The sequence below is a fragment of the Cebidichthys violaceus genome, unplaced genomic scaffold, assembly GCF_023349555.1.
Source record: "Cebidichthys violaceus isolate CVI_PGR_0920_01 unplaced genomic scaffold, fCebVio1.0.p SCAF_23, whole genome shotgun sequence".
NCBI classification, from domain to species: Eukaryota; Metazoa; Chordata; class Actinopteri; order Perciformes; family Stichaeidae; genus Cebidichthys; species Cebidichthys violaceus.
The window spans coordinates 10,125,247-10,138,073 of NW_027176406.1; the positions used below are offsets into that span (position 1 = coordinate 10,125,247).

At 40.5% G+C, this 12,827-nt stretch overlaps 2 protein-coding genes across 2 annotated transcripts; both read right to left on the reverse strand.

The window, feature by feature from the left end:
- Positions 1–447: 447 nt before the first annotated feature.
- Positions 448–3,437, reverse strand: LOC137878337 (myeloid-associated differentiation marker homolog). The gene has a single exon (XM_068718611.1). It carries the CDS (start codon positions 3,267–3,269, stop codon positions 2,415–2,417), a length of 855 nt encoding a protein of 284 aa, XP_068574712.1. The 5' UTR covers positions 3,270–3,437; the 3' UTR covers positions 448–2,414.
- A 1,048-nt stretch (positions 3,438–4,485) lies between these two features.
- LOC137878335 (myeloid-associated differentiation marker-like) lies at positions 4,486–6,478 on the reverse strand. The gene is made up of 2 exons (XM_068718607.1): positions 6,016–6,478; positions 4,486–5,336 (listed from the first exon to the last, which is right to left on the reverse strand). The coding sequence occupies exons 1-2, from the start codon at positions 6,265–6,267 to the stop codon at positions 4,746–4,748; spliced, it is 843 nt and encodes a 280-aa protein (XP_068574708.1). The 5' UTR covers positions 6,268–6,478; the 3' UTR covers positions 4,486–4,745.
- Between the last annotated feature and the right edge of the window lie 6,349 nt (positions 6,479–12,827).

Consider the following 12,827-nt stretch of genomic DNA (forward strand, 5'->3'; position numbering starts at 1 on the left):
AGCTGCAATCTGGGGAGATGAATGGGAGATATGCATGATTATCCCAAAGGGCATCCAAGCTATTTTTGGAGCATGAGAAATGCTCATTTTCTTTAGAGTCTGGGGCTATTTGGCTAACATGTGGCATTAATTAAAAAAACTGACGTAAAGCAATGTATCATGTTTGTTCCTGCTAACGTAAGTTGAGTAATTTAGTCAGGTTTGTTCTTTACATAAAAGCAGCCATGTAAATTCACTTTAATTAGAAAATTGGTGTAACTGAACTGAGGAAAGTGTGTTACTTATTATTTTATTTGTAATGTCCTTGAAATGGATGGAAATATCCTGGATCCTAGCTGTACTTGGTTGTAGCTGAGCTCACTGCATTGTAAACTTAAGAGGCATTGTATTTGTCCTCTGAGTAACGTAAAACAATTAGAATTGTGCCAGTCAAAAACAAGATGGAGGTAAAACATGATTAAAGTTTATTTGAATATATTGACTTTTACTTTAGGTCCCCGTTTTTGCATTAACAGTTTGTAAACATTTAATAGATGGTTAATAACACACTACAATGTAATTGTAAGCCAATAAAAGTGTTTATTTAATGTATTCGTCAACAACTATAACCTCACGTAGAATCTTGTAAATTTATAATGACAATTTAGTAAAACATGTAGTTGTAATACACATGTTTTGCACACTAATATATGCACTTATATACCTTTTTAAAGAGAGGAAGATTTTAATGAAATTGCATTTGGACTCATCTTTACAGCATTTATAGCCAACATTTCAATCTTAAAAGCTTTCAGAAAATAAACAGTAGCGACATAGTCCTAATAAATCCAGATCCTTGAACTAAAGCTGACTGTCGCAAATTTTTTTAACTTAAAAATAATTAACTTATTGCTGCGTGTCACGATTATCAACATGTCTATTGGACCAAAGCAAAATAAAATTAAATAAATAAAACGTAATGGACACAATAGGCTTGTTTTATTGGCGCAAATGGTCCCCATCTGTGAATTGCATTTTTGTCCCTTCTGTAATCCAAATCAAAGCAGACTCTGCTGTCTGCACTTTGCCAACATGTCTGACAGATATAGACTACTGACCTAAACGTGCACTGTCTTTCTGACAGACTGACATGAGAAGAAAAGCTAAATGTCCACGCTTCAGTTGCTCCTTTTGACTTGAGTTCACTCACACAGATTGGTGTGCCAGGGAGCACAATAGCTGCGGGATTACAAGTGAGGTTTGGGTGACGTCCCTTTTTTTTTAAATTGGTTAAAAAAAAGAAAAGAATGAATTGACGTCACACTTTTTTTTTTTAGATCTCCATTCCTGCCTGCCACATCACTGAGGAAGAAAAGAAGCTAAATAAGAAAAAAAGAAAGATAACACCTTGCAACAAATCCAGCTGCCTGTTGATTAAAGGATTTTCTTTTTCACTTTTCCCACACATGCTTCCAAAGTCTGGAAATCTCTTGCTGTCTCAGGCTCTATCTCATGAATTGAATCTTATCTTTCATTGGATGCTCTGTTTCCCTGTCAGTTTTCATACATTCCCATACATTGATCAGTTCTGTATCAATTACTTTATCTCAAAAAAACACAAGACAGGGCTTTTTATGCCACTAGGATTAAAGTAATAGTCTGACATTTCAGAAAATATTCTCATTTGCTTTCTTGTCACGATATTTAGATGAGAAAATCAATACCACCCTTATGTCTTTATGATAAACACAAAGCTACCACACACTTCCGGTTAGCTTAGTTAAGCATAACGACTGGAAACAAGGGGAAACGGCTATAGCCTGGCTCTGAAGAAGGTAACATCATCCGCCAGGAGTGCTGAGCTCAGACTATTTCTCTGCCAGGTGCAGTAACTTTGTGACTTATTTACTGTACAGATATGAGAGTGGTATCTAATTTAATATGCATATTACCCAAAATGTCAAACTACTCCTTAAATCAGCAAGTTGTTGCATCCCCAAATGAGATGACAATTATGAAAGTGAAAACACACATGATTTGACTATGACACTATAATAAACGGAAATGTGAGCTCAGTATTATTACCTCCACTGTTTGAATACTTTGTGTATCAGGGTCCAAAGTTCTACCAGGCTATTTAATATTTTTACAACAGTGATACTGTTTTACTCATTAACTAACTCTACTTTTTTTTCAATAGTGTACTGGGCTCCCAACATTTTATTATTGTAGTCACTCATCTCTGTGAACATCTGGTGAAAAGCATTAGAAGATACATATATGATATTGCATTCAGCATCAACAAAATTAATCTCTCTAAAGAAAACACTAAAAGTTGACACTGGCACTGGGCAAAAAATCTGTTTCTGTTCCCAATAATTCAAACCCAGGACTCAAATTGTTCTCAGTTCATGTTAGTTTTGATAAGCAGCAGCTCACTGGTCTCTAACACAGAACACAAGGCGTATAGAGTAGGCAGTGTCCAGGGTGTAAACAATGGCGTTGAGGATCGTCATGAAGGTGACCACCACCAGTTTATCCCAGGGACAGATGTGGCCACAGGTACTGGGTCTCTTATTGGCGCGGAAACTATACAGTGGCCAGATCACCATAGCTGTCATATACATCACTGCTGCCAAAATGTTGTAGACGATCACAAGCTTGTCAAAGGGGAATGGAAAAAAAGAGGTCAGCCGTCCAGTGGAGAGCAGGATTATGAGGATAGCGAAGATGAAGCACAAGCAGTACACGGCCACGCACCACTGCAGTCCTGGAGAGCCGGAGAACTGGCTTATCTCCAGGGACGTGAAGATGAGACAGGCGAGGAACGTCTCCAGCATCTTCATGATGCCGGGCAACGACGAGAGGAACCCGCTGTTCTGCCCACTCGGATGAAGGCGAGTTAAAGCCACCTCGCCTGCGTAAACCCCGAAGCAGACCCAGGACACCACGGAGGCACCGATTTGGCGGTGGCAGGTGCTGCAGGTGAAAAAGACGGGGTACATTATGGAGGCAGAGAGGTACATGAGGCTCGCCAGCATAGCAAGGGCAGTGGTGAAGTCATCCCAGGCGAAAGGTAGCTTGGTATTGACAGTTGTGAACTCCAGGATGAGAATTAGAAGGGTGAAGAAGAAGCAGAAGCACCAGGTGAACATGCACCACACCCAGTAGGGAGATGAGACGTGCCCCACTGTTGCCACCAGGCTAAAACACAAACAGGTGAGGATGGTCGCCATTATTCGCATAATGCCCACAGGCTGGGTGAGCGCCCGTAAGTCCACGCCAATCATGACTGGACAGGATGAGTCCGTTGGATGTAAAAGAAAAAATGTTGTTTCCGAAGTCAGTTGATTCTACTCAGTACAGCAAGGCCATGTTTTCCAAACCAGATCCTGTTGAAGAAATCCATGTAGAGCCTCGAACGGGTGTGTGCTTTGAAACTGAAACTCAAAGTGTGGTTGTGTGTATTCAAACAGAGCATCACGGGCTTATCTGCGCAGTTTATGGCTCTGTTTCACTCCACGGATTGGATGCTGGTTGAGTGTTATCATGTTCACATCAAGACACACACGCTGGACTCTGGTCCTCAGTGCATGTTCTCCAGCACAATGACGAGGCGTGCAGGTCACATCCTACGCAAAATCTCTCCTGTCCTAACCTTGAGTTCACTTCATTTATTGCTCTTGGGTGGGACAGATTGGAGAGTTTACATAAAGGATTTTATGGTACAAAGATTATACTTCAGGCCGGTAAAAAAAATTATCTTTTTAATAGAGACTTAAAAAAGAAGAAAATCTACCATCACACCAAATTGACAAGAAACTACACAATGTTTTAATGTATTTACTTTAGTATTGTGATTCATTACGTCAGTGTTAACCAAAAGCAAAACGTTCAACGAAAACTCTCTTTATTCATTGCACTAAAGAGGAAAAAAAGTTTTAAAAAAAATCCCCTGCAGTATACAAAGAAACATTTAATAGATTTTATTATACCATCGTCTCTGTCTTCCATTGATCCTCTGATTCTTTTTCACTCCCTTAATCTATATTTACAATATCATTATAATATCTATTGAGTCTCCATTTTGACTTTTTAGAGCGCAGCAACTGGTCAAAGGTTATGTGAGTAACCTCCCACGTTATCACTAAGATTAGCAAACCGGGCCTTAATCCTGACCAATTACTCACTTGCTTTTGTTATGTTGTTAGAGAGAGGCTAAACTTACGAACATGAGAGCCGCCTCTCCTCTTTTTCCTTTCCTCGTTAAACATGGCAACACAGGGAGGTGAATACGTTTTTGACAGTAAGAGGTTTGTTTAGAGCAGAATAGCGAGAGGGGAGTTGTGAGATTGAAACCTATAGCTGCTGTGTTTCACGGCATGCACACTTTGACACACCTTTGCAAACATACTTTGAGAAGGAAAGGAGCGGTCCCACTGTAACCGTTTAACCATTAAACTGAGTATTTACCCATTAAACTATTGCTCATTTATGAGTCATTCATTCATGGTCGTAATTTATTTATTTATTTAAGTGCTGAATCAGCCGAATAATAGTGACACCCATGGTGATGTAAGCATGTACTATAAATCCACACTTTTATTACATTTCATTCATATTTCAGAGATCAACAAGAATATGCATACAAAATGCTTAACAGAAGTTGTACAAGAGATGCTTTGCATACCATTCTCCTGCTCTCGTGTTCATTCTTTGAGTCCTAGTGGACTTCCAACAGCTGAAATATGACACATAACTGCCACCTAGGTTCTGCTGACAAAGAACACCAGCCTAAAAGAGTAAACGGTATCAGCGATGTAAGCAGCAAGGTTAAAGCAGGTCATGAACGTGATAACCACTAAGTTATCCCAGGAACATCTGATCCCATTCGTGCAGTAGCTCGGCCTGGGATTGTTCTTGAAGCTGTACAACGGCCAGATGACCACAGCGGTGATGTACATCAACACTGCCAACACGTTGCAGACTGTCAGGACTTTGTCAAACGGTGCGGGGAAGAGAGTCAGAAGGCGGCAGATGGTAAAAACGATGACGAGCACGGCAAAAATGAAACAAATGGAGTATACGGCAACGCACCACTGGAGACCTGGAAACCTAGAGAACTGGTTGTAGTCCAAGCAGATGAAGATGATGCAGGCCACGAAGGCCTCCAGAACCTTGAGGAGGCCTGGGACCGTGGACAGGAATCCACTTATCTCTCCAGGTTTAGCCCGGAGCAGCCCGACCTCAGCGGCATACAGGATAAAAGCCAGACAGGAAGTAACACTCGCACCAATCTGTTTGCCGCAGCTAGGGCAAGTGAAGAAGACGGGATAGATGATGGATGCTGCCAGCACCTGTATGAGAGAAAAGTAAAAAATATAGTGTGAAATGATTCATTCTGTAAATTACTCTCTTGCAGTTAGTTTGACGTGATTATGAGTACAATTGCGAACCATATTAATCCTTTAGCACCAGTTTATAGTAAATGCAATCATCATCATCCAAGCGGTGGTTACGCCCGTGAGACGGAGCACAGAGTGTGAGTAAAAAACATGTGATACACTTGCAGTCTAACTGAAGGTTGCAGACACACCCGGTAGAGATTTGCATTCTGAGTGCACCATAGTCATTCTGTTTCTTCATAAAATTGTAGTGGTACAGAAAACAACATAACCCTAATGAAAGCTCTTCCCATTTCAAGAATGCAGACCTGTAACCAGTGTTTGATTTTTTTTTCAACAACCACATCATTTCATTTTGTGTTGATGTGGATTTGGCTGCCTTGAGTACCCGTCTGTTTAGGTTTACATTAGCGGTTGGGAAAAAAAAGATCTTGTGTGTTGTGGTCGTTTAAAGCTTATATAGTTAAAATGTATTTTCTACTGTAAAAAATGTACTTTAATATTCCCAATGAGAGCAATGTCAGTGGCGAATCACTAATGTATTTCACCAATAATCTGCGACAAATTTGTAAGTTAAAAAAAGCATCTGTAGACGAAGATAAATAACAAGAGAGTATAAAAGGGCACCCACCATTAGAGTAGCCAACATGGCAAAAGCGGTCGTGAAGTCATCCCAGGAGATGGGCAGCTTGGCGCTCAGGCTGGTGAGTTCCAGGACTAGTATGAGGATGGTGACGCAGAAGCAGAAGCACCAGGTGAACATGCACCACGTCCAGAAGGACGCCGTGCTGTGGCCCACTGATGCCACCAGGCTGAAGGAGATACAGGTGAGGATCACCTCCAGTATCCGCACCACCAGCGTCCTGATGTCCAGTGTAACCATGGTGGTTGTAATCCTGTGCTCAGTTTACTGTGGTTCTGGATAGAACTATAGATTATCTCTTTTCACCAACTTGTCTCTTCCTTATATTGTTTTAAATAGCTCTTTGGTTTTCGTCAGTTCTCACCTCTCCTCCTGTCAGTGCTGCCCGCATGACGAAAGTATGATGAATGTGAAATCTTTGGCCTCTCCCTTCATTCCACCCGTTCAGACCTCCCTATAATGGCCGCTAATCAAACATCTAATGCGCAAGTGCATGAGCTCTACGGAGTGTTTGTGTAGGAGGACAGTATCTGTGTGTGCTTATCAGATGTGTGCATGTGGTCAATAAAATAATTCTGATATTTTACAGCAGTTGTGTTTAAGAGGAACTGCACCTTATGACACAGCCTCTCACTTCACAGTATTTCTCATCCATCATGTTTGCTAACTTAGCGCTTTGCCCACACATCAATAGTTCAAATCTGTAAATGTGTTACAGGAGGTTTAAGAGGAATTAGGCCTAAGTGAAAAATGTGAGAAATGCAGTATAGGAGATGGTATTAGTCTTCCACTGGATTTTAAATATAGGTGTAAGATACTGCAAAGGAAGAAAGATGAAGATAGGATATATGTTTTGCTTTTTAAGACATGGACTAATCATCTCTATGAACTATACTTATCCAAATTGAAACCAGTTTTACACACACACACACACACACACACACACACACACACACACACACACACACACACACACACACACACACACACACACACACACACACGAGCTATTTAACTTCCAAATGGAATAAATCCATTAAGGGAGTTCAGAATAAGACCTTTACCTCAAACGGATTAATAGGCTGTTTAATGCTTTCTCCATTTAAAAAAAAAAAAATTGCCACTTGATTCCTTGGACAAAACTACTAGTATAAGAATAAAAGTAATTACACAAACTAGATATGAGCAATTAAACTACTTCTGCAATGCTACAATCTCAACTGCCAGACATTGTCCTGTTGGGTGTTCCGCTTTTGTCAACACAATAGCCTACTCACTGTTTCCTTATGTCACCTTGTACAGCATAAAGCACAGGTTGCCTTTATGACTAAATAAGTAAAAAAACAAAACAACACACAGCTTATGCAGCTATTCTATCTAACTAATTGTCCTGCTCAGGACGGGCTCTGCACTAGTAACCCCAGTTGTTAATGTTTGCGCAAATGAAAAGAATAACAAACACTGTATTCACGATAATTGTGATAATACTGATAGTGGACGCTGTCTAGGCACAAAGAGAAAGATACGTTGCTTCCATTGACATTATTAAGAGATTGCTGCATTCCACATACAGTACTTGAATAGCATGAATGGTACTGAACTGAGATTTGAACTCGACCCAGTAGCCAAACTCGACCCACCATCATTATGCGAACTTCCCCCTCGGACATCTCTGTGTTTTTGTAAAAGTGGAGCTGGGGCTATTCAAGGACGGAGTCATTAAATATCCAGTTATGACTTATGAGTAAAGGTTGGAAAGCAAAAAGGCTCGAGGGGGTTTGGTTTTGGCAGCCGCTGGAAGTCATCTTGCACTACTTGCTCCACTCTCTTGCTCCCCCTGTGGATCACAGTATAGAAAGTCAGCCGTGCCATGCTGTAACCCTCACAAGTACAAAATGTGAATTAATAGATTCTACAGATTTTTCAATAGTAAACTGCTGCCACTGTGGATTATTTTACATTAACTGTTAACACCATCCTTTCTTTGAAACCCTGACGCTGACAAGTGTCAAACTGACTAAAACCCACTTTTTGTCACCTCCTATTGGACCACAGACTGTATTTTTGATTGATGGTCCTGTTATTCAGCCCTCCTCCTCTCTTCTGTCCCTCCTTTGTCCCTTCTTCACAGTCGCTAATCTTTCACACTCAGAACACCATTTATTTAGCAGACACTTGTATAGATGGTACGGTGTGAAAGGAAACTGGAATGAAAGATTGAAGACACAGAGAAACGGATGACAAGCTGGAGAGAGACAGATTTGGTTTCTATAAGAAAGTTCACTGAAAGGAAAGAGCTAAGACGATCTCTATTTTTGTGTGTGGCTGTCCTTAAAGACATCTACCTGTTGGATAATGGGTTCGTCTTCTCCAGGGTCCAAACGCAGTGTACAGTACTATACATATCCTGAATGTGCCCAGCATCCCATCAAGGATCCATGAAAACTGCCAAAATATTTCTCTGGCTTGTTCTTGCAGTACTCCTGACTGTAAAACCTTAGTGTATTCCATATTGTACAACAATGAATCTCCCTTTACTATTGTACTACTTATTACCACAGTAGGTGAGAATAGTAAAAATGGGAGTACGTCTTGGGTGTGCTTGTATTGAATTGCACATTTAAGTGATTCATAGTTCTCGAAAAAGAAAAAAAAAACATTTAAAAAGCGTTTACAGTCATGTTTTATTATCCTTCTATTTTTTTAAAGGAGAGTTATAACAAGAAGTGTGTGGACAACAAGACCCTTTTGACAAACTTGCCCCTCTGTACAGCTCCCTACTGCTGGGTGATGACATCTATGCTCTTGCGTCATATGAAGTCCTACCAAAAGCTACACTCATGATATCCCTTTCATTCTTTTTAAGGTTTCACTGTTTTCTCCCATAATCTGGGATAAATTAAATTAACATGAACTGATGATGCTCCCTGCTTGGTCTTAAGGTCAAAGCTCGGCCCAGTCTGTTTTCCTGTTGTTGTTGTTGTTGTTGTTGTTATCAGCAACATCAGTCTTGACATAGTGTTGTGTTTCTGGGCTACTTCACAACTGTGAAATAGTGATATAATTGAGGCAAACAGTGATTGCTGAACTGTGAAGACCATCATGATTTAATGCTATTTTATACCCTACTTATACGTAGCAGAAACAACAACAGAAGAAACAGAAAGATGTAGTAAAGCACGCTGAAACACTACTTCAGCAGTCACAAAGAGTATTACATCTGCCTGTGATACTTCAATAACCAAGTATCTAAGTAACAGAGAAAAGTGCTAGTAGCTGACCCAGAAGAACATATGATAAAGAGCAACTTGTCAGTATTCTTGGATGTGGCATCATGAGAGACGCTGTGTGTTCTGGTATTCCTCCTGCTGAAGTGTCCTTGAAATGACCCCACATTCTGCTCTCTCTGTGAAGGAAGAAACGAAACCTAGATTTAAACATAATGTTGCGATTCTGCCGACCTCCAGTGGCCATATATGAAAAATACACAGTTATTTTCTCTGGATTTCCTTCCCACGTCCGCCTGTAATCATGTCAGCGTGGCTGAAGCGTAAGTGCATTCCAGATGTGACGGGTAATGTCCTTGTGATAGTCCTGTGACCTCTCATCCTCAACCACCTCCTGACTTTCATCAGGCCTTCATGTGTTAAAGTCATATGTGTTTTCATGTAGTGTGTGGGAGACGATGTCAGGATTAAATGGATACTGAGGAATTTCCAGTATTGCGAAACAGTGTGTGTCATGTTTCCTTGGAACTCATAACTGAAAGAATGAGCGGCAGAAAAAACCTGCTAGGACAGAATAGAACTTCAATGAACTTTGAATGATTCATTTTGTTTTGTAATAACATGAATGTGCCAAGGGAAGTGAGTCTGTACAATAAGTACTAGTGTGGAAACTACAACATTTTCTGGAATGGGACATTTCACAGATTCTGACAGTTTTGCAATTTGTATAACAGGCAGCAATTCAACTGATGCAACTTCTCTATGACACAACAGATCCTTAGTTCGCCTTTAAAGGCCCTCCATATATATTATACACCCTCAGGTGATTTACTTATCAGACCTCTTGTTAAAGGTGTACAGACCTTTTGTATTGACATCCTCATCACTCTCGTGTTTATGGAAGCCCATTTCCGCAGCAAAAAGATACAATAAAATAAACATAAATAAAGTTTTTTTTATTTACAAAAAAAAAGAGAAATTATTAGATAGAAAGTCAAAATTATAAGATACTTAAACACAGCAGTCATTGAAGAAGCTCTTTGGCATAGGTTATCCATTTGACAGAAATGGATTGTGAGTATATTGAAGACTTCAAACTTTACAACAGATGCTAAAATACTTCTTGTTGTTTCACGTGGGATTGTACGAAGCAAACGCACCCTTGAAAGGATTTTCTGCAAGAAGCAGCTCTGGCGTAGAAAGAATAAAACCAATGTGGCTGAGGTGGCAACCTTCATTGAACAGCAACTGGAAACATCTGGTCAGTGTCATGGTTACAGATAGATTCATCAAAAGTGTTGGTTGCATGGAATTGTTTGAATATTGCTGCAGTTATTGGATGGTTTGAGCGATGGTGGCTGATCTTGCGAAGTGAGTGTGTCTAAACATGAACCTCTGATGGCAGTCCAGTTCCTGTTGGCTAAAATCTTTGGAGCTTAGACAATGTCCATTACCCACACATTGCTTTGTAAAACTTTGTTCATTTCATGTCGAAAATCTGGGTAGTTAACTAACGGGCAACTCCAAGTAACAGCCACATGTGTGAGCAACAGGTCTTCTCTGAAATACCTGTTGTTGTTGTTGTTGTTGTTGTTGTTGTTGTTGTTGTTGTGTGAAGCTGACAGTGATGTTATTTCCTGTGAACAAGTCTGATCCAGTCCAACTTCTAAGGAAAAGGGAGAGATGCTGGGTGTCTGACTCTCACTTACATACTTGATAATTAGTTTGTCCTGGGCATTCTGGTTACTGGGGTAAGTCATTGATCTGGTGATCTTTCATGATGTTGGTTTTAGCTGCAATCCCTTTCAGCTCTGATCTAACAGGTGCGACCATGTTGCTCCACTGTTCAATCACAAAAGCAGGCTCTTGAATCAGTTTTTGGTGAGCAAGCTCCCTCAAGATTTGCTCAATGCTGTCTGCTGTTGAAAGCCTCCGGCAGTTGTGAATATCCATGATTTCCAACAATTCTTCAAGGTCAACACTTTCAGAATGTAAACGACAAGATTCAAAAATCGCTCGCTCAGACTCCGACACATACTTGAAAAAGCAGTCCACAAGATCGCTCTCCACAAAGCCCAAAAAACAGCTTGATCCAGGAGTACAGGTGCAAGTTTTACAGGAAGGTAGTGTACTCTTCCTACGCTTTCCCATTCCTGTATACCAAAATCATGACGTAGGTATCGCACTTTGAAGGCATTTCCCATAGTGCACTGCTCAGAAAAGTTAATTTCAAAATTCTGACAGTATCCCTCAAAACACCACCATCATCCACAGCCTTTTCAAGCTTTCCATCGGGAAGAACAACTTGAGAGTAAACGTTATCCTCCATGATACTTTCCTCAGAAAACACACAATAAGTTCTCTAAGAATCTGTCCACGATGAACAACAATCATATTCTTCACTCTTTCTCTCTGGCTGGCTTGTTCCTGCAACACCTCCATCGAGGGAGGCAAGACTGATTCAAAAGACATTTCCTGAGAGAGAGGCCCGGTATCATCAAGACTAGAGTACTCCATCCCAGAGATGCTTTCTGTGTGGAACGTTACAACGCACTGTCCTCTAAAAGCATCCACATGATGTAATGTGTCATGTTCTGGCAAACTAGTTGCATCAGTTGGGTCGACTGTGGTGTAAAGAAGGGAAACACTTGCACTGCTTGCATTTGCAAATACTGTGCTGCTTCCAACATAAATATTTATCTCCACAGCATCTTTTGCAGAAGTATTTGGAGAGTGGTGATAAACAGCAGGTCTGTCTTGTGTCTTTTCACCTTCTTGCGCAGTGGCATGAATAATCACCCAGCTTTGCACCTCGAGAAGGCATCAGCCTCATTGAGCGTTGCAGCAGCCTGATGTGCCATCTGAAAGAAGCTGTGTGGGCGGTCGCCCTAACTGATGGAACACAGCCAGCATGCATGTTTGGGGCTAAGACACTGCTGATGAACTGTTGTCATCTTGTCCACTATCCAATGTTGATTCATTGCTAAGATGTAGGACATTTCCTTTGCTATCGTGAACAAAAAACAAGGCAGATAGATTGTACACATGGTGTTTGACAGGATTGTAAAAGGAAAAAAAGTTGTGGAAAGTTTTTTTTTTTTTTGTGTGAAGAATGGGGGCGGGTTTTGTATTTTATATCCCTCACATGTTTCTCATTACGTGAGTCAGACTGAGATAGCAGCAGCCCACAGAACGCTAGAGGTCTGGCTGACAGGAAACGACATAAATGGTCAGTATAGGATAGGTTGGTTAATAGTCTGTGTCTTACAAACAAACAAACAAACAAACAATGGGACATTTCTTTCTGTTCATCTAAACAGAATGAACTGTCTTTTCACCTTAAGTAGGCTCAGTTACAGTGTTTAGTATTATCAATGTACTGAATGTATGTGTTCTTACATTTTTTCGAGGTTTGCTAACTGAAGCGGTGACAGATCAATGATATGACACATTATGTTCGGCCAACAAAGAATACTTTGTTCTCAGCAAACAACCCGTCTCTTTGCCCCTCTTTTCGCTGAGCTCTGTATTCATAACTCATATTGCCGTACTGGTCATTATTTGAACAATATT